Genomic DNA, 23,092 nt, shown 5'->3' with positions numbered 1-23,092 from the left:
GTTTAACAGCTTGTGCGACGACATTTACCAGTTTGTCATTGAAATCTGTACATATTGGCTGAAATCAGGGAAAACGGGGCTTAATGCATGTTAAATTAGTGGTGTCCCAGATAAGCCTGCGCACACCGAATAGCCTGTGCAATGCGCACAAGCTAATCAAGGACGACACTTTCTGATTGTATAGCGTTTTTCGTTTAAAGAGAGTCGCTGGTACTGGGATGACAATTAATGCATATGCGTTCAGCCCTGATTTCCCAAAATGAATTATCTTTTCTATAAATGATTAGAAAAAAAAGATAAAAGTGATAATAACTGCATAGCAACCTCGCTGACAAGGCAAATAAACAAAATAACTTTTAAATAAAATGAACAACAAATGAGTTCTAAATTTTTACCTTGTGGCATTTTTAGTAAACATCTAAAAGGGACCTTTTCACAGTTTGTCATTAAATGCTTAATATTGATAAATGTAATCATTGGATCTTAAAAGCTCAATTAAAAACAAACAATAATAAAATAAAAGAAACAAAAACAAGTTGCTCTCAACTGGGCTCGAACCACTGACCCCTGGAATAAAAGTCTATCGTTTAGACCAATCGGTCATCCGTGCTCATACAATGAGAGATGTAGTTTATACTTTATATAAGCAATCCTCGTAATATGAAAAAATATAACGACAACAACAGAACTCTCCAAATTATTAAATCACTCTTCAAATTATTAAATCGCTTAATTTACCGAAACGTGAAAAGGTCCCTTAAATGTCTTCAGACTTGCAAATTGAATGAGTTCAATACACTGTCAGATCTTACATCATGAACAACTTACATGTTTAGTGGATTTTACCTGTTAGCCTGGGCCAGTAGATTTAAGCACAGGAAACTCAATTTCAAACTTTGGTTACAGTTGGGCTAAAAAGGAGGGCAACCAGCTTTTTCAAAGCTTGACCCAACTCAATCCAATTAAACATAGAATACAAATTGGCGACTGTGGATCAATTAGGCCTAGGAAATAATTTTATTCCGACCAAACACAAGACATGTTGTATACAAAGTCTGTCTTGTCATCAAAATTGATGCTAAATAGTTTTAAGAAAATAAATTAAGTATTAGATACACATAACACAACATTTACATGATAGTATGCGTGTTTTTCTTTAGCAAGGCAACCAAAATTCTAAAGATGGTTGCCAGTGTAGCAACCAATTTGAAAAAGAGACACAATTATTGTTGTTAGTTTGTCTTAGTTATCTCTATAACATAAATATGAGGATAAACTGTGCACACACATCTCGATCTGTGCTTTAAGACACAATCTTTATAATTTTGAATGGGTTGTGTTCATTTCAAACTTGCGATATAAAAAGCTATAACGTAATTTTGAAAACTGATTTGCGTCTAAGATTATGCCATAGCGAACAACTTCAGTGCCTTCAGCGCTTTGTTTATTATTGTAATAGTAACATACCAACTATAAATACATCTAATTTTTTGTTACACGGTTAACGATATAAAACGTAACTAAGAGTTTAAGCATGTCATAGAAAATTATATATTTCCTGGTAGCTCTTAATCATTATGTTCCTGTTTTGAAAGAGTTATGCCACTTAACACCCAGTATAACTGACTATGAAATATTGTCCAGATAGTTTCAAGATTAAAAAGAGGCATACATAGAAGACAAACATGTTTAATTTCTATAAAAAAAATATTTGTTATTCTGCACTAGCTCGCTCAAATGTGTGGAGCCAAAAATACAGCTGATCCATTTATTGACGCCTTTATAACGAATCTACTTTATTACAAAGACCAATCGAGATTTCATTATATTTATGGTGATATCAGACGCAAAGGCTGAAAAATTACATCGATAAATCATAATGGTTACGTTTTATCTTCATGACATACGTGACACATCCTTATAAAGAGAAAGGAAGTCTCTGAATCATAAAACCTTATTAGTCAGCAGGGAGTTTTTTTTATTCAATTCACAATGGTCATACTCGTGCTTGATCAATACGGTTTTTGACCGATTGATTAGATCAGAGAAAGACAGATAATAGGGGAAAATATGCGTGTCTATATTATTGTAAATCGTTTCTAGTCCGCCGATTTTCTCATTCTTTAAAACCGTTAGTTTGCATTTATATGTGACCGGCAAGTATATTTATAAAAAAACACTTACTTATTAATGTATTGTCTTCAAGTTAGTCATTTTTATTTAAAAAATAGTCAACTGATTGATGTGGTTTAATCTTTTGTTGTTTGAGTAGTTTGATAAGTATAATCGTGTCAGTCTTTGCTAATATTATTTCACTTATAGTACATTTGTATTGTGCTTTCTGTTGCAAGGGATATCTTAAATTGACCATTGTCTTCAAGTTAGTAATAATTTTATCAAAACTACCCACCTGATTAATCAATATTGTTGCATCTTTTGTTCTTTGTGTATGATTAATATAATCGTGTCAGTATTTGCTGATATGGATTAACTTATATTGCATTTGAGTTCTTATTACTGTTGCTAGCGATGCGATAGCAAAAGACAGTGATCCATGTGCTTTGTGCAAAAGGCATGCAACATTATTAGTCATTATAAAATGTCTAGCAATATCCGTCGTAACAAAGGTTCTTAGCTGTTTTTCTCCAAAACTCGGAACCAGTTACATTACTGTACTTTTCTTGTCTTTCAAACAGTTATAAGTTACTGTTCTTAAAACGAAATTCCAACTTTTTCTCCAGAGTATTCAGGAATGTGCTCAGGTGAAAGAATGCATGGTCGGCTTTTATTGTTCGATTTGCATGCCATTCATTGAAAAGAAGTGCGAGTTTAATTGGTAAATACTCAATAAGCTTGTTATTTTGGTGACGAGCATTCCTTTAAAAACTTTAACACCATTTCAGAAAAATGAATATTTGCACAGACTTCTTGAAGGTAAAATAAATTTCCAAAGCAATGAACATGCTTAATATAAACTACGTTTTTAGACGAGATCTTAAATATTACATTTCATACGTGCTTCCTTGAAAAGTGTTTCTAAATACAGCTTAATAATAGTCTGATATCATTAACCAATTTATGCCCAGTGGACTCTCCCATCCTTCTAAATTGGATCAATCTATTTCCAAAATTAGGGGTGTCAAGTGTATTTATTTCTATATTTAGAATATTTCATAAAGAAATTCATTTAAGCAAACAGCGCAGACCCAGATGAGACGCCGCATTATGCGGCGTCTCATCTGGTTCTACGCTGTTTGCAATGTCCTTTTTTCAGGACGCTAGGCATTAATGGGTTAAATGTCGATGACAATTGTTAAGACGACAGACTCAGAATTTCTAGTAATTCTCAGAGCAACCATAGCGTTCATCAATTGTCTATTGTGATTTTGTTTCTGCTACATTTATTCCAACGTCCATACACATTGACAAAGACCTTGTATATGATAATGGTAATCTAAAATCCCGGAAAGAGGTTTCTGTCCTATTTCCATTGAATTTCTCTGGAATCGTTCAGTGAACTTGGCGCACTCCTCAACAACATAATTGCCTACAACTGAACACTTGTTCGTGTATTGGCCAGATGGTACGAGTCCAAAAGCATTGTTATGAACGTACAACTTCAACGCCCGTTTAGGCATAGGCCAAACTGCATACAATTATTATTTAACTGAATTAAGTTAATAAATTGGTCTGTATATCGAATAATTATATAGTAAGTCAGTGACCTTCTGAAGCCTAAGGCAGTTACATATATTGATATTTGTATAGCTTTTCTCATGTTTAAACCATTATAGCGTAGAAAAGCAAAAACTAATCGCATTTTTCTGTTCAAATGAGTACTTTATAACAATTCACATAATGAATAAACGAGAGGTATATATAAAAAATGCATTGATTGTAGTGTCCTATGTGTAAGTGATTAAATTAATGTGTTTTAGATATTTCATCTCATCAATTAATCAATATTACGGATATTTTGTTTCCAATTTGCTTTGTCATTTTCCACACACCAACGACTGACTTTGCCCGTCCCAGTTTAAAGCCAGAACAGTAGTGGATCATATCTCGTAAACTAAAAAAGGGCTATATTTTAAATATCACAAACATCTTACAATCCATTTATTGAGACTATGCGCGATGACAGAAGATACAATATTTTTAAGATTGTAATGTTAAACCAATTGAAAACAGCACATATCCATGCACATGTATCAATTATGTTGTTTATCAAGATTCCGGATATGTGTGTTAAATATAAAACAAACAACTTGCCTCATATGAAGTTAACAACGACTTTCGACTTTGTTTACAAAGCACTTTATGAGCCTCGTCCTTAGAAAATTGGGTGTATTACCCATCAGGGAAGACCAATTCCGCCTTTTTTGGATTTTCTCTGAGAAAAGGTTTCCTTCACACAGGCTAATCTGCGCCGACACTTTATGCGCATTAATTAACCCTTTGCATGCTGGGAAATTTGTCGTCTGCTAAAATGTCGTCTGTTGAATTTCTAAAATTAGCATTTTCTTCGATTTTTTTTCAAAGAATACTATCAGAATAGCAAACAGTTTGGATCCAGATGAGACGCCACGTTCTGTGGCGTCTCATCTGGATCCAAACTGTTTGTAAAGGCCTTTAAAATTCAGCTCCAGCGCTTTAAGGGTTAAGCCCCGTTGTTCCAGAGCGAAGCCAAATAGTATTGATATCAATTGCAGCACTTTGACACAATAAACAAATAATAACTTCAATGGGCAGATATATTTGGAATGTTGAAAAACCACGCTGATTACATTTTCCGTGAACAACGTTTTTAAAATGAGTGACCGCGTTTTCGATTGCACATGGACGATATTTGAGATACTGACTCCTTCGTATTTGTCACGTTGAAACAACACAATGACATGGTTTCCAACATGTGCTTTTGCAGCAATAATTGGTATTACGATTCTTAAGACCGCCATACATGCAGGATAATCACTGTCTCAAAGAGCTTCCTACTTAGAAATGGCCTTTTTGTTCTACAGTAAATATTTTCCGATGAACAAAGGGGCGTTTCGGTGAATCTTTACACTGTTTGTGGAACCCAAGCATCGAAATGACAATTCCAATGCAAGAACATTTTGCCGTGTTTGTGAATAGTTTGCGCAGATCTCTGTTTCTTGTCTAATTCGTCACGGAATTTAATTTTGGACGTCGCGGCTGCATTTGCCCATCCATGTAGGATTCATTATTCGTGGCATTATCATGACCACAATGCCGAACCTCTATAATATATTTTTTTCTTGTTCATATCTCACTGACATAAAGATATAACATTTTGTCTAGAGCAGCATTTAGCTGTAGGCGCGTTTACTTATAGAAACATCAGTAACTAAAATAGAATATTGGCGACCGTATGCGTACACTTAACAACACAGCTTCCATCCCCACGGTAATAAAATACGTTATTGGTAAACTTAACGAGGATAACGGACCCCTTGACACTGAATCTATTTAATTACAAGCTTGTTAATGGTACATCTATGATGATTTTGTGCATAAAGCGCAATGTTTAAGTATTTTCTATGGAGCGCCATTACTGACTTCATATGACTGTTGTCGTTGTTTGCAGTACATTAATCATTATGTCTTTATGTTCGGTACATTCGTCATTGTATGAAGTAGTTAAAGCATTACGCGAAGTAGTAACACATTGTGTTCGGTCCAAACTTCCTGACGTTATGTACATTCAACATTATGTGTAGTAGTTTTATCATTATGCGCTATGCAAACGTCTTTACGTTCGGTACATTCGTCATTACGTGCAGCAGTTACATCATTATGTGCAGTAGTAACAACATTACGAGCTGTGCAAACTTCTTTCCGTTCGGTACATTCGTCATGACTCATTATGTGTAGTAGTTTTATCATTATGCGCTGTGCAAACGTCTTTTCGTTCGGTACATTCGTCATTACGTGCAGCAGTGACATCATTAAGTGCAGTAGTAACAACATTACGTGCTGTTCTACAACGGGATTCCAATGTCATGATATTAAAACCAAAAAAATACACATGTTAAATCATACGTTAACAAACGCAATTACGTTGTTTGAAAATGAAAATGAAATTCGAATCGTCTCGCCCATGTCAACAGAGACCATATAAATGATGTTGGTAAACATCTCAGAGTATGTGCTAGTTTAAACGTAAACATCGTTTTTAACAAAATAATTTTACGCAAAATATAGATTAACTGTACACCGTTACATGCAGTACATGTACTAGGAACATTTAGAATATCAATGACATAGGTTCATTTCCTAGTCAACATCAAACTAAAATATCTTCAATCATTGAGTTCAATGTATCATGTATCTTTTTCTATCGCACATAACCATGGTTCACGGATACGTTATTTTGGAGAACACTTCTCAAGGTTATCACCTCACAGTCCAGCGGTATTCATCCATCGAGCGGTCCTAGATCTGTCTTGTTCCAGTTAATGACTTCACAATAACACGATATAACATGGAGCTATGCTTTAAAGCAGTACGCACAATACTACAAAGATGTACCGCAAAGCTGCTATGACCATGGGTACGTTTTACATATAATGTTCCAAGCTATATCTATTCGTGCAAGTAAACATTGTGTTTATCATCAATTTCTTTACATTGACGAATGTATTAAAAACAGCCGTTCTCTGGTAAAACGGGACTTAATGCATCTAGGGAAAAAGTGGTCCCAGATTAGCCTGTACAATCAGTACTCAGTGACGACACGTTTCGCTTTAAAGCGGGTATATACGATTTTTTATATGTGTTTAATTGTAATATATTGATAAAATATGTTACAATAACACAAAATAGGCAAGAAAAATTATACATTAAAGCCGAATTTCATAAAATGAAGCAAAGGCAAATTAGCGCCCCGAGCCGATAGTGACGTACATATTTTCCTACAATAACAGAAGCATTCGTCTTTGCAGTAGGATCGGAGACAGTGTTCGTGTGTCGTATGAATAGATATCGTTGCAGGAATTCAAATAAACCGTTAAACTAAGTTTAGATGCACATCGTACATGTATGGTATACATGCTGGCGAATTCGGCTGTACAGCCGTTTTCAATTTCAGAATTAAATATCTAGCTTATTTCGCATTTTTCGATACATGTTCTTCTTAACTTTTATTTTAATTTATATTGAAATATATATATAATAAGTTTTTTACACAGTTTATATAAATTCATAAATATTTGACAAAATCGTATATACCCGCTTTAACTGGATTTACATTAAGATGACAAATGCTTTTAACGGAATATTTCAGACAATCGGAATGCACATTAATTAAGCCCATGTCTTCCAAGATCCAGGCTCCAATTATATCGGTCACTTGACAATTGGCTTAGTTCTGGTCTGTGCAAAGCGTGGTCAAGACAATGCAACCTCATTTAGATCTGCGATATCGATGGTTCAAATGTCAATAAACACGTTCTTTTTAACAGACTGGTCAGTTTGAATTACCACTGTACTTTCTAAGGAAATAAGTATGCTGATCTGATTACAATTTCAGTTGTAAGTAGTTACAATGTGTGCTACTTATTAATGCACACAAAACGTAGGGTGTAATAACACTTGCATCTCCGAATTTTTAAATTAACCATCAAGGAAGTTAGCTTTAAAAATACTGCCGGTTATGGATTACCTGAAAAACTTGCCCGATTTGTAGATTCGGTTTCTATTTTCGAGACCGATAACGCTATTTTGTTTTTGTGCCAATTATGAAACAAACACGTAAAGGGCGCACATCAAATTTAACCTCTATTTCAGCATCTTTTTCGGTGAGACGATTGACTGGCAAGCGTCTACACTTTCTCATAAAAAATAATGTTTTAAAGCGGGTATATACGATTTTGTCAAATATTTATGAATTTATATAAACTGTGTAAAAAACTTATTATATATATATTTCAATATAAATTAAAATAAAAGTTAAGAAGAACATGTATCGAAAAATGCGAAATAAGCTAGATATTTAATTCTGAAATTGAAAACGGCTGTACAGCCGAATTCGCCAGCATGTATACCATACATGTACGATGTGCATCTAAACTTAGTTTAACGGTTTATTTGAATTCCTGCAACGATATCTATTCATACGACACACGAACACTGTCTCCGATCCTACTGCAAAGACGAATGCTTCTGTTATTGTAGGAAAATATGTACGTCACTATCGGCTCGGGGCGCTAATTTGCCTTTGCTTCATTTTATGAAATTCGGCTTTAATGTATAATTTTTCTTGCCTATTTTGTGTTATTGTAACATATTTTATCAATATATTACAATTAAACACATATAAAAAATCGTATATACCCGCTTTAAAAGCCCTAATGGGGTTTTCTTGGGATATTCTTCCTGGTCTCTTTGGCCTTACTATGCATGCCTTATTCATCCAAACTGTTTATGCAATTGCGTCAACTATGCATTTTAGACCTTTGTGACAAATTCTGGAAAGGAGCGCTTTCTATTGCGAACGGATTCAATTCAGAAATGTGATTTATTATCCGATGAAAATCCTGCACATAACAAGATCGTTGCATTTTAAATATGTGTGGTAACAAATGTAGCTGTTTTGTTCCTCTATAGTCACTCCTACACGATACAATTTTCCTTATTCATACAAGGGCTGAACGTGTCTAGAATGGTAAATAAGCTACGTTTATGAGATTCACCATATCATATCCATCTCAGTCATTTCTATTGAGTTCTTAACAATGACGTCTATCATATAAACCGTTTATTTGTGCAAAAAGACTGTAGTGATTTTAAAACATATAGGAGATTAAATGTGGAATAAAGAATGGATCATTTGCTGAGTTATTATATGGTTTCGAATGTTTCTCATGGAAATAAATATACCTTATCATGTATTTTGTTCATACAAATAAGAAACACGAAGAAAATCATAATTGATTGTTGACCTGTTTAAAGGCACACTAAAACATTGTTATGAAACCGTACCAAATTGCTCAGGATTATTCATCTGCGGGCTGCACGTGCATGATCAATCACATTATTGGGTGTGGCATGTACAACAAGACCGTCATTATAAGAAAATGCTATATTTCAGGAATGCGCCGTATACACCACGATAAATGTGTAAAAGCCGCATTGACATGGACAGTTTTGACGAATAAGGTTTTAAGCAAAATCTTCTTATGTCCGAGAACCCTATAGCGGTCCACAGTCTATCATGTTTTTTCACAAATAATATTAAAAACACACATAATCGTATGCGTTTTTAGTATAAATTAATAAAACTTAAAATGACTTATGTTTCTTTTTTCATGGTCAACATGGAAACAACTATAATAATTCGGCAAATCATCTAATATCCTTCTCCCATGTATTAATACTCGTATTTTGTTTCACGACAACACAGTCAATTTGCTCAACGAAACATGTTTTATTTAAAAGTTTTCATTAATAAGTATAAAATGAAAATAAAAGAGTTGAAAAGGGCATGGTGTATCATGCAAACGTGCAAGAATAGCCAGTATGAAAGAGTAGTATTTGATATATAAGGTATTTAAGGTTGTTCATAATCGTATTCGTGAAACCGTGCAAATCCAATGGTTTTGTTTTGTTTATAACTATGGTTCGATTCGTCGTGAACAATAAGTATTCCTTTTAAAAGTAGCTTAAATTTTGCTTTAGGCCCTTACACATGAAATTCTGAAATGGTGAAAGTAAAATATTTAGAAGAACAAATACAATGTTATATCCGTAAAATAGCTCATTTTAATTATATCAGCCGATCAAGTAATAGGATCAGGTATGTTAATTAGTTCACATAGATCAAAAGCAAACAACGTCATATCCCTACAAAATATCAAATTAAATGCAGCCGATCTGATTACTTGAATCCTGTCTATTAAAGAGTTCACATGACAAGACACCATGCCTTGCAAATACCATGAAATTACTTGTGTGCAAATACTTTGGCCTTATAAGAAAGCTGAAATCATCTTGCATGTGTTATCAAATATTAAACTCGGCGTATCTCAACCTAATAACCATGCAATACACATTCTCTAAACTCTTTGAATTTAATAAAGTTATCATCAAGTTTCGTACCAACGTATCACTTGGTACAGACTTTGAAAGCCCAAAGTACAAAAAACTAGCCTAGGCCAATATTATTGATACATGACAGAACGAGCTCTTAGCACGGCATGTACTGGTCGGACAATGGACTTAATTGAGATGTGTTTCTTTTGCTTCGTGAATAGTGTCCTCTTAGTAAAATGCAATAAGTATTAGTGAATGTGTTTTACAAGTAGCATGTAACGTTCGGTCAACGGCCTTAACTGACCTTTTGTTGCACTTCTTATTGAACACAATAGTTTTGTATTAACTGTAATTTATGTATATAAAAACAAGCATAACGTTATTGGTCAGGCAGTAACATTTGTCTTTAAACATTCCTCACCATGATGATTGCAATGTATTGCAAACCTTGTAAAATGCTTTTTTGCAATATTTTTACGTGTTATTATATTTTGGAAAGAAAGTGAATTCTCAAGCTTACGTTAGAGCGAAGTTCATTCATTTCTACGAGAAATTATAATCTTGTTCTAAATTGCTCCACAGAAAAGTTCTGCATAACCCAACGGTAAGGCCGCATTGTTTTAATGCAATATCTGCACTCTTATAACCCAACGGCAAGGCCGCATTGTTTGAATGCAATATCTGCACTCGTATAACCCAACGGTAAGGCCGCATTGTTTGAATGCAATATCTGCACTCGTATAACCCAACGGTAAGGCCGCATTGTTTTAATGCAATATCTGCACTCGTATAACCCAACGGTAAGGCCGCATTGTTTTAATGCAATATCTGCACTCGTATAACCCAACGGTAAGGCCGCATTGTTTGAATGCAATATCTGCACTCGTATAACCCAACGGTAAGGCCGCATTGTTTTAATGCAATATCTGCACTCGTATAACAGGAATGTTCTTATTGGATCAACATGCGATTAATTGCGTTCAAATCTCGTTCAAATCTTTGCGGGCTTTGTTCAAGCGTGTGAACAGTGTTTAGAATTCAAGGACAGATAACAACAGCTAGAAACGTTTCAATAAATTTAATACGAGAACCCAGCAAGTATATACAACATTGGTTGGTATGTACAAGTATGACATAGATTAAAGAAAATTGTTACAGAAAAAACAAGAAGATTGTTCAGTTACTTAAAAATACTAACAAAAATGTTGAATGCGTAATATCATAAAATAAATTTTTAATAAATCATAACCAGTTCAAATATCTAGAATAGTAATGTAAGAAGCAGGAGTCCCCACCACAAAAGCACACAGTATGACAGTCATACGGTTGAACAATACGGTTTTCGTCCCGGCACGATGTGTCGGTGTTGGATCTTCATCGCACACGGTGTCAAGTACAGACAGTGACCGAATGACTATTCGTGATCAACGTTGTATAAGGTATGTGATGATTAGTTGACCTCTGACGAACTCGTGATATAATTTCACGATATCGTCCTTAGCGATAAAAATCAACCAAAGAGCCACATGAGATAACTGGTCTCATGCAATCGCTTCACATTCATACAAACAACTCCACATTGTCAATTGCCCCAGAGGCTCACTCCATAGCGTATGCGCTGGTTGAATGTTATTGCAACGTTTTGATAATACTGATGTTGTGAATCATTCATGTTAAATGATATCGACTTCAACAGCATTGCAAAGGCCACGTCACTTCGCCGCTGGTGGCTGCATTGCCACGAACAGTTTTACGACGGTCCAGTTCAGTAAACTGGTCATTGTGGGCGAGGCTGTCAGTTGCAACAGTCGTTGGTGGTTTGTTAGTCCACACTACAGCTTACAAGAGCGATTGAAGTACGTCAGATCCTCTCTTATGCAGATCACACACGCTTGTAATCATCTGGTTCTTGTATTGACTAGCAAAAGCTGCTTTTCGTAATTGTGATGAAATGGGTTGGGCTACCCTGAAACGAGACGAGAATCAAATAAGTTGTCATTGGCATGTGTTATAAAATGTAATTATATTCAATCATTCATTAACTTAGGTGAGAAATAATAGTTATATCGTATAGAAGATTAATAATCAAAACAAAACCAGCTAAAAACGTAGAGAACTAAAAAATATATTTGAAACCTACCATTAAATGTGTGCGTTTGACAGGTAACTATCAACCAATATTGTTGTTGACATCACTATCAACGATATCCGTGAGGCTAGCGTCACACGGAACAGTGGTCAACAAGACGCAGGTAAGATCAGTGGCGGAAGGCACCTTCTTTCTGTTGACCTTCGCAAGGTTGTGGAGAACTTTCGCCTGGATGTAGACCACTCTGATGGCGTTCTCCCAGCAATAAGCCTCGATCAATTTCTGCTGAATTTGCGCCGAGATGTCCTTGCTGTGCTCTTCTGGCAAGATGCACAAGGCAACCAACTCAGGGGAACTGAAACATAAAGAGAAATCCAGGTTAAGCATTACGTAAATCTTAAATGCATCGACATCACTAACGCCGACCGAAATGAGACGAAATATATAACCGTTATATGTGCAACTCCGTTAATATAAGTATTTCACTTTATTTAAACTTAAAGCAACCCAAAATAATTATATATAAACATCTAAGTATAGCAACTCCAAATAATAATAGAAACACTCGTAAGTAATCAGTAACACTGTTAAGATATCTATTTACTTCTCAAGAACGCTGGCGCACTTAAAGACCCCCTGCATGCATTTCGCCTCTCTCACCGCCTGTTTAATGACCTCCTCTATGTCGTTAATTGCTTCGCCACAAGACCTGTAACAGAACATGTACAATGTGGTTAGGTTCAACTTTCTTCGGTTTTCTTTCTAACAGTCACTCATTGCCCACGATAAACCAAATTAAACTTCTCAAAACCTGGACAAATTATTTGTAATTGTCGATTTAAATTTCGTGTGTTTCATTTAATCAATTCTTTACAGTCAAAGTTAGTGTCGATAAACATCTTCCGAAGTAAGCTACATGATGAGGTTGCTTTTAAAATTGTGTTACAAAATTTGAAAAAAAGGTCTACATAAAATTTGAAGCAAATGCTTACATTTCACTGTCAGATCCAGCATCCACAGACATATTCCTTACGTACGATTGCATTGTCACAATAATCCTTTCATATAAACCTTGCACAAAGTAAAACGATATACTCAATGTTTCGTTATAGTGTTCTTATCCGTAACTCTTGAACGTTATGTTATAAATAACTAAGCTCGCGGCTTTTATACCAATGACCTGAACGAGGGCAGCTACTGCGTTTTCATTGGTTGTTCCGATGTAAACAAAGTCATGCGATTCGATTATCCGTATAGTAAATTTTTTATAATGAACGAGCGTAGCAGTCGTTATCGAGTGCAGCGTTCTACATTGCAATCACGTGTTTTGAAACTGGAAAGTTTATATACATGAAGAAGTTTCTTGTTACTTGATTTGGATTGTGTGTATGCAAATAAATTAGAAACATTCATGGGATACCTCTGTTTATGGTGGGTACATGATACATATTAATGCAGACATTGATCATGCCATGTATATGGTTGGTTTCTACATTATTTACATTATATAATTATATTACTGACCTGTGCTATAAATTTAGAATTGTACCTTTATGCATGGTGAGAGGTTCGTAGTTTCCGTTGCAACGGCTTGTTTGCATATTTTCAAATACCATTCACGTGGGTCTCTTCATTTTCTTAAATCAGCACTTCTTGATCAACAAATCATTTTCCATATTTAAGCAATTGCTTATGAATGTCGTGATGTGCGAATGTATTTTTTTATTCAAGAATACGTATATGTATGCACGTTACGAAAACGTGTTTCATCCCATTCATACCGATCTGGTCTCATGTTTTCTCCAGTATTGTATAATTGATTCAATTGCTCAACAATAGTATAATTTTCATCTAATACTTTATTCATCCTATGCACTTTTGTAAACGCAGTTTTCAATGGTCGCATATATTCTGACACAGAAAATTCACCATTAATGTCAATTCAAGCAGAACCAATATTCTCTTGGTCATTGACATACTCCTCCAACTTATTCAGCTCAATGCAAAATCGAATATAGGTCTTAGTGTCATAATTATCTCACGGTCTGTCTGTTGCTGTTTCTGTCAGCTTTTTAACTAACCTGCATTGACCTTACAAATGCATTACCGATGTATAAGTATATTTCATTTTCTCTTCTTCACCGTTCAACTTACGTCTTGAAGTCATTTTTTCATTTAAAATCGTGTATATTTAAGTACCAGGTCGTCTCTTTATGACTTTTTAATGATATCGACTCAATAATCAACCTGCTCGACAGCGCATTAAGAGCAATGACTACATATATCAAGAAACCAATGCGAGGTCAACGGCCGCCAGTGTACCACTGACCGACGGGAAGTTCACATAGTATAATATATTTGGAACATAAATCAAGAGATAGATACATTGTATTCGCATGGGTCTAGTATTCCATTGACCTATAGAACAACGCACATTAAATACAAAGTTTGTATGTCAGTATGTCAAGGATGGCAGTGTTTTGGCGTGAGGTGTAAAATATTCTTATTAGTCAGCTTTGAGGTTAGAATTCAATACACACTAGTCATTATGTTACTTGATCAATAAGGTTGGTGACCGAGAGATGAGATGAGAGAAGGATGATGCGACACATAATACGTTTCTGTATTCTTTTAAATCGTTACTAGTCCGTCTTTGTTTGAATTGATTAACACCGTTTTTTTTTCTATATTTAACCGCTAGTATCTTTAAAAATAACACGAAATGACAATTATATTCAAGTTGCTTATGTTTATATTAAAAATAGCCAAGTGCCAAGTCAATATGGTTATATACCCTGTCTTTGTGTATGATTATTATAATCGTGTAAGTCTTTGCTGATATTGGTTCACTTATATTAGTCATGAATTGCCCTTACTGTTGCAAGCGATGCGATAGAATGGGACAGTGATCCGTATTATTTGTGCTTTACTGGTCAATATACAATTTTCAACAATAGCCGTTGAAAATAAGGGCCTTTATATTTTCTCCAAACAAAATCGCAACCATTGACATTACTGTACTTTGCGTGTCTCTTTATAAGCCTCTCTACTCAACAATGAAGGTGAATAACCTTAATTTGGACTACTTCTCTAAACATCCTAACATAATAACGTTAGGTTTGCTTTGTGTGTTTTTTTGGCGTCGGCTGTATTCAAGGCAACAAGGTTTGCGTGCATCTACGTCGTTTTGTGTATAACGACAGAGTTTGTCTCTTTTTCAATTTCTTACAACGGACGTAAGTGTCGTATGTGCGTATTTACATTTACGGCAACAAAGCATTAACGTTTATAAAAGCGCTGTTTTGTAGACAGCGATTGATAACAACTATTGTCAATAATATCTTTATTGTTATTGTTGTTGTTGTTTGGTGTGTTGTGTTGTGTCATCGTGTCAAGCTTTTTGTGCTTTCAATCAAATATAGCCTTGTAATTGACGCATTAGCAAAATCCATCTTACCATTGGCAACGATAATAATGACGCCGTCAATCAGATTTAAAAAATACCATGCATCTAGACTCACGTAATGACGTTCATACTTCGGGCTCTTAAACATACATTTATATAATTGCTTTACTAAAACATCAATTTTGCTGGTTTCATTTCCGTCAGGGGCTTTTGAGAGTGTTCTCTGGTGAAATAAGTTATGTTCTGTGTTGTTGTTTTTTCAATGAACATTGCCATTTATTGAAAAGCAAAGTTAGAGTCCCTGACAAGCACTCGTTAGCAAAGTCATGGTGGTGACGAACATTGCTTTGCGATTTATACACCATAACAGAAAAATGCATATGTGCGCCGATATTTCGAAAGGAAAATGAATATCCTTGGCACAGAGCATGTAAAACATTTACTTTGTTTTTAAGAGAAACTAAATTATAACCCATTCATACAGATCTCAAACGTAAGATTTTACATACGTTCCCATATATTTCTGGAATGCACACTGCTCGATTTCTTATTTATTGAACGTTTATGGAAATATTTCAAACTCAGCATTATTGATTTCAGCAATAATTTTACTTATATGATGTTAACATCTCCTCCATAACAAACAAAACATTAAATACATAAGAAGTAATCGTTTTATAATTGCTTTGTTTGTTATAATGTTTAAGGCATATTGGATACCTTCGTCGATATATACAACCCATTAGCGTATACAAAATGTCATATAACAAACACCGAAAGCAAATGAATGTATAATTGCTTCAGGCAATAGGGTTTTTGAAAGTCGGCTGATAAAAAGGCTGATCTCATGTAATACCGATGACAATTAAATGGATAGACTCTAAATAATGAGAAATTAAAAAAAAGAACCGTATATTTCAGTAATGATCTATTATGACACCGTTTTCCGTTCTGCTAGATGTATGCCTATGATTGTGTATGTTCGTCGGGTCAGTATACACATTGAACCCCAAAACATTACTACAAAGGGTAGTTAAGCTTACTTAATAACAGAAGTTTTCCTAAATCGAACCTCCTGAAAGTGTTTCTTTTCATTTTTTCAAGATGGCCGCCAAAACAAAACTATGTAACAATTCACTCACATTTGACGATTTTGACGGTATACAAAGGTTGTTTTTCGGAAGAGGGGGCAAATAACACATTTGGACATTGTGAGTTTATTATGTTTTACAGAAACCAAAACATTGCGCCTAAAATTGTTATGTTAAACGCAAGAGTTTGGGAAACAAGGAATACTTTAAGTCAATTGTTGATATCACTAAGCAGTTAAATAATCAAAAAGTCTAATCATGATTCAAGTCGAACAAACACGGAAAGAGGTGTCCTCTTATTGCCATTGAATATGGTGTGTTCAGTAAACTTTCTGCACATTTCTACGACAAAATTGCATGCAACTGAACACCTTCAAGTTCGTCTATCTATTTTCCAGATGGTGCGAGTCGAAAGCATTTTTTAAACATGAAATTCAAAAGCACGTGGAAGTATTGGCTGATATGCATATAATAATATTAACCGTATATATTCAAAACAAGTTAGGTCAATGACCTTCTGGAGCTAAAGGCAGTTTCGTTGTTTAAAACGATTATATTATAGATAAAGATCGTGTAGTCGAACTATTAGTCATTCCTAATGCGTTAAGTATAAAAATTAACCTCTTGACAAAAAAATGAATTATATGAAAATAATCTCAATATTGCGATTTTCATGTATATAGTCACTATAGTTGTTGAAAAATGCCATCTCATAAATGAAACAACATTAGATATATTATGTCACCACGTGTTATGGTCATTCCCAAAACAACCCACACACGTACGATATGCTTTGCAAACGTTAAGCGCGAATAGTAATGGATCATATAAAAAGGGTGTTTGTATTTAGTATCGAATATGTCTTAAGATCCCTTCAGTGAGACGACATGCAATAAAAGAAGCACCAATGTTATGTTGAGGGTTGCGTTCAACCAATTGAACACTGCACATCACCGTGTTCATAAATCATGATGTTTATCAAAATCCCGGTTATTTTGTTAAATGTAATACACGTGTCTTGTCTCGTATGTAGTTTAACCCATTTATGCCTAGTGGACTCTCCCATCCTTCTAAATTGGATCAATTTATTCCCAACATTAGGGATGTCTAGTTTATTTATTGCTATATTTAGAATATTTCTTACAGAAATTCCTTTAAGCAAACAGCGCAGACCCTGATGAGACGCCGCATCATGCGGCGTCTCATCTGGGTCTACGCTGTTTGCCATGGCCTTATTTCTAGATGCTAGGCATAAATGGGATAAAACGACTTCCAACGTTGCATACATAGCGAGATAGCAATACCTAAGCCTCACTCTGGTAAAATGGGGTTTACTTCTTGTGCGTAAAATGTCGTCCCAGATAAGCCTGTACAGTTTGCACAGGCCAATCAGGGAAAGAACTTAACATCTAACTAAATTTTCGTTAATAAGAGACTTTCTTTAAATGAAACATACAATAAAAGCATAAAGTGTCGAAAGTGTCTTCCGTGGTAAGCCTGTGTTGACTACACAGGCTAATCTTGGAGGACAAATGCAGTTAACCCCGTTTTCTAAGAGAGAGGCTTATATTGTGTCTTGTTCTGATAAAACTGGGCTTAATGCATGTGCGTAAAGTGTCGTCCCAGATTAGCCTGTGCAGTCCGCACAGGCTAATCAGGGACGACAATTTCCGCCTAAACTTGATTTTCGGTAAGGAGGGACTTCCTTGAAACTAAAAATACCATTAAAGCAAAAAGTGTCGTACTTGATTAGCCTGTGCAGACTGCACAGGCTAATCTGGGTCGACAATTTACGCACACGAATTAAGCCCAGTTTTCTCAGAACACGACACTATTGATATCACTTGGAGCACTACGAAAAAAAAACAACTCTTCAATGGAATATATCAAACATGAATTACATAGTCCGTAAACAACGTTCACAAACGGACTGACGCTAATAACAATCTCCGTAAACATCGTTGGAAAATGGAGTAATAACGTGTTCGATTGCACATCACCGATATCATAGACACTAATGCCTTCGTGCTTGTCACGTTGAAACAACACAAATCTATAATGCTAACATGTGCTCTTGAAGCATCAATAAGTATTACGATTGAAGACCTTTTACAGATCGCAGAAGAATACTTCAAGTCACACAACGCTGCCTGCTTACGAACGGCCAACTTGCATTATTCGTTTTAACTAACCTGAAACGTGTCAGTCAGTCGTTGAACAATAGAGTTCTTACATATTTAGCCGGATTTTTTTCGAAAAAATCTCGGCTTATAGATTGATGTTGTCGGGCGGGCGGGGGGGGGCGGGCGGGCGGGCGGGGTGGCGGCGTGCTCGAAAATGTTAAAGTTCTTATTTCATGGTATAACTTTGGTATGCTTGGACCTAGAGTCTTCAAACTTGACATGAAGGTTGGCCAGGATTAACAGATGACCACTGGTCATTTCAAGGTCATTCATTTGAAGGTCAAGGTCACTGTGACCTTCAATATAAAAAATGTTAAAGTTCTTATAACTTTGGTATGCTTGGACCTAGAGTCTTGAAACTTGACATGAAGGTTGGCCATAACTAGTTAGTAACCACTGGTCATTACAAGGTCATTCATTTGAAGGTCAAGGTCACTGTGACCTTGAATGTAAAAATGTGTAAGTTCTTATTTCATGGTATAACTTTGGTATGCTTGGACCTAGAGTCTTCAAACTTGACATGAAGGTTGGCCAGGATTAACAGATGACCACTGGTCATTTCAAGGTCATTCATTTGAAGGTGAAGGTCACTGTGACCTTCAATATAAAAATGTTAAAGTTGTTATAACTTTGGTATGCTTGGACCTAGAGTCTTGAAACTTGACATGAAGGTTGGCCAGAACTAGTAAGTAACCACTGGACATTTCAAGGTCATTCATTTGAAGGTCAAGGTCACTGTGACCTTGAATGTAAAAATGTTAAAGTTGTTATAACTTTGGTATGCTTGGACCTAGAGTCTTGAAACTTGACATGAAGGTTGGCCAGAACTAGTAAGTAACCACTGGACATTTCAAGGTCATTCATTTGAAGGTCAAGGTCACTGTGACCTTGAATGTAAAAATGTTAAAGTTCTTATTTCATGTTATAACTTTGGTATGCTTGTACCTAGAGTCTTCAAACTTGACATAAAGGTTGGCCAGTACTAGAAGATCACCACTGCTCATTTCAATGTCATTCATTTGAAGGTCAAGGTCACTGTGACCTTCAATGTTAAAATGTTAAAATTGTTATAACTTTGCTAATAAAAAAATTGAGATCAAACTTTCCTAATTGTCAATTCAAGTTCATATTTGTGACCTTAAATGTTATTGTTGTTCATGTATATGCATGCATTCAAAACATAACACAAGGTTTGCTCATGCCTTGAAAAGTACTTACATTTCATTTTGACCTTTGAACAATATTTCAGTAATTTAAGTATTGCATTGACAAAAACACGAAAGGTACTTTCCTGTCATTTAAATCAAAAATCCGGCTTCAATGCGGTCATCTCCGACCGCGGAACTCTTTTTATTTATTTATTTATAAATTTATTTATGCAGAAATATTTTCCTTTGCATTCCTTTGCATTGATTTGTAAAATACCATGTATGGCAATCAAAATAAATAAAGTTATATGTTGTTAATGTTTCCTTGTTCACGATTCATATTCAACCTACAGAATATCTATTACAGAAATCGTCAATAGTATCATTTAGCTCCTGGTGCGTTAAAATATAGAATCCTTAATAGCAAAAATAGAATATTTACTTCGCGTACAATTAACAACAAAGTTTCCATTCCCCATGGTAATAAAACACGTAACTGTTAGAAGCGACAAGGAAAATCGAACCTATTATACAAAACCTATTTAATGGCAAGTTTATTAATGGTATTTCGTGTGGGAGTAAAGGACCGTGTATCAGTACTCGTCACGTTTCATCAATGTTAAATGCATTAACAGCACAATTTAACGAACACATTTCCAACTACCAGGCTATAAGAGGCGTCGATATATAAGTAAAATCTTCTTTTTAAGTTGTGTTGTATTGCTTAAGGTTTGCCTTATATTGGTGTGTGATCATAGTCAACAGTTCTAATATTGTTTCACGTAGAACAAATGTAATACAGGTTGCGCATGAAAAGTGAAATTTGCATTTTTCACTTATTTACATTTCCATTTATGATTAAAAAACCATGTTAAGAGGTGTGTCCTATTTTGTATGCATTCAACAAAGTGTGTTAAACAAAATAAAAATCACTTGATGAATAAATAAAACGAAAACAAACGAATAAAGAATGTTTGAACATTAAAATATTTCTGTCTAGTGCATAGGCAATTGTGACCATAGACATCATGTAGGTATACATCTTTAAATTTAATCTTGTTTAACATCGTTTTGCAAATATATATTTGGCTAAAAATAAAGCTGTATTGCACATCATAATATACGCCATTATATATATGTAGTACATGGTCTAATTAGGTAGGAATTCATAAAAATGAATGTCTATAAAAGCAAACATCAAACTAATATATCGAGACTAATGGAGTTTAGCGTGTCGTTTATCTTGCTACATGTACATATATATTGCTCATAGCCCAGTCTCAAGGTTACGTTATTTTGCAGATCTCATCTCTACCTGATCGATACACACAGTGATATTCCTGCCGTCTGTTATTCAGACAAATACATCAGACTGTCCTTCATATTGGCGTCTTTCCAGCTACAGACTTCACAACAACACTTTATAACATATAACAATACTTTAGAGCAGTGTACAAGTACCGCCTAGGTCCTTTAACACTTGGTACTACTTACATAAAATGTCGACAGCTGTATAATCCAGCACATTTAAGATTGTATTAAATGTAGGCATTCATGCTCTATTTTAAACATTAATTTATGTTCATACTAGACACATTCAAATAATTAAGCGTGTCTTTCTTGGAAAAAAAATGGCTTAATACATGTCGTCCCTTATAAGCCTATGCGGTCCGCATATGCCAATTAGGGGCGACACTATCCATCGTAACTGGATTTTCCTGTGAACGAAAACTATCAATTAATCGGTAAGTGTCGTCCCTGATTAGCCTATGCGGTCCCCACATGCCAATGAGGGACGACACCGTCCGTCGTAACGGGATTTTTGCGAAAAAGAAACTTCTTTTCAACGAAAACTTCCATTTAAGCGGAAAGTGTCGTCCCTGATCGGCTTGTGCGGATTGCAAGTGCTATTCTCAGACGACACTTGCATTAAGCCCTGTTTTCCCAGAGCGAGACTTAGATTATATCGATAACAGGACAAAGGTCTCGCAGTACTGGGTCGCAGTACTGGTCAGTTCGAATCGTGGTCAAGACGTTGACACATAATTCAGATGTGTGATATCTATGGTCCCATATCAATACACACGTCCTATATCATCCGACTGGTCAATTTAACTGACCACTTAACTGCCTAAGGAAATGCTTGTGTTAAGATGACGACTATGAAAGGTGTTAGTGGTGATCATGTTTGTTTAAATGAATACGACAAGTAGGATGGATGTAAGAACACCGTTACACTACCTAAGTATTAACCTTCAAGGAAGTTATCGTTAAAACCCTTAAATACGGAAAGTCCCGCTTATGGCTTATCTGATAGTTTTCTCTTTTTTTTTAATTCGGTTTCTAATTTCGAGACGGATAACGCTTTTCGTTTTTTGTGTGAAATATGAAACAAATACGTATATGACGGTAACAAAAATATATTTCCAGTTCACAATCTTCCTTGAACACCAATTATGTTTGCAAAGTCACGTTTTTAGCACAAAAACGAACAATTTCATAAACGTAAAAGAAACCATGTAATCAAATGCATCCGATCAAGTTTCTAGTATCTGGTCTATTAGGAAGTTCACATGACAAGACAACATGCCTTGCTAATACCATGAAATTACTTTTTCACTATCCGTGCATACATTTCGGCCAGATAAGAAAACTGAAATCATCGTGTGTGTTTTATTATATATTTAACGCAGTAAATGTTACATGTATCTCAACCTATTGTGTGTGTTTTATTATATATTTAACGCAGTAAATGTTACATGTATCTCAACCTATTACTAATGGAATATTTTTTATAAAACCAAGCATTCAATAACGTTATCATCAAGTTTCGTACCAGCGTATCACTTGGTACACACTTTGAAATCCCAAAGAACAACAAACTAAACCTAGGCCAATATTGATACATTACTGACAGAACTACTAGAACGGCATGTTCAAGTCGGTCAATGGCCTTGATTGAGATTTTCCACGGGAGTGTTTCTTTTCCTTCGTGAATAGTGTCCTCTTAGTAAAATGCAAAAAAATATTCAGTAAAGATGTTTTAAAGCGAGCATGTTACGGTCGGTCAACGGTCTTAATTTACCTGCTTTTAAAATTAATATGCGTATCGTGATTTATGG

At 35.1% G+C, this 23,092-nt stretch overlaps 1 protein-coding gene across 1 annotated transcript; it reads right to left on the bottom strand.

The window, feature by feature from the left end:
* Positions 1–11,116: 11,116 nt before the first annotated feature.
* Positions 11,117–13,275, bottom strand: LOC127874057 (uncharacterized). The gene is made up of 4 exons (XM_052418168.1): positions 13,135–13,275; positions 12,747–12,851; positions 12,194–12,497; positions 11,117–12,019 (listed from the first exon to the last, which is right to left on the bottom strand). Exons 1-3 carry the CDS (start codon positions 13,185–13,187, stop codon positions 12,224–12,226), a joined length of 432 nt encoding a protein of 143 aa, XP_052274128.1. The 5' UTR covers positions 13,188–13,275; the 3' UTR covers positions 11,117–12,019; positions 12,194–12,223.
* Between the last annotated feature and the right edge of the window lie 9,817 nt (positions 13,276–23,092).

Source organism: Dreissena polymorpha, chromosome 3, assembly GCF_020536995.1.
Source record: "Dreissena polymorpha isolate Duluth1 chromosome 3, UMN_Dpol_1.0, whole genome shotgun sequence".
NCBI lineage: Eukaryota > Metazoa > Mollusca > Bivalvia > Myida > Dreissenidae > Dreissena > Dreissena polymorpha.
The sequence above is the reverse complement of the archived record's forward strand: the minus strand, read 5'-3'. Positions and strand labels throughout refer to the sequence as shown.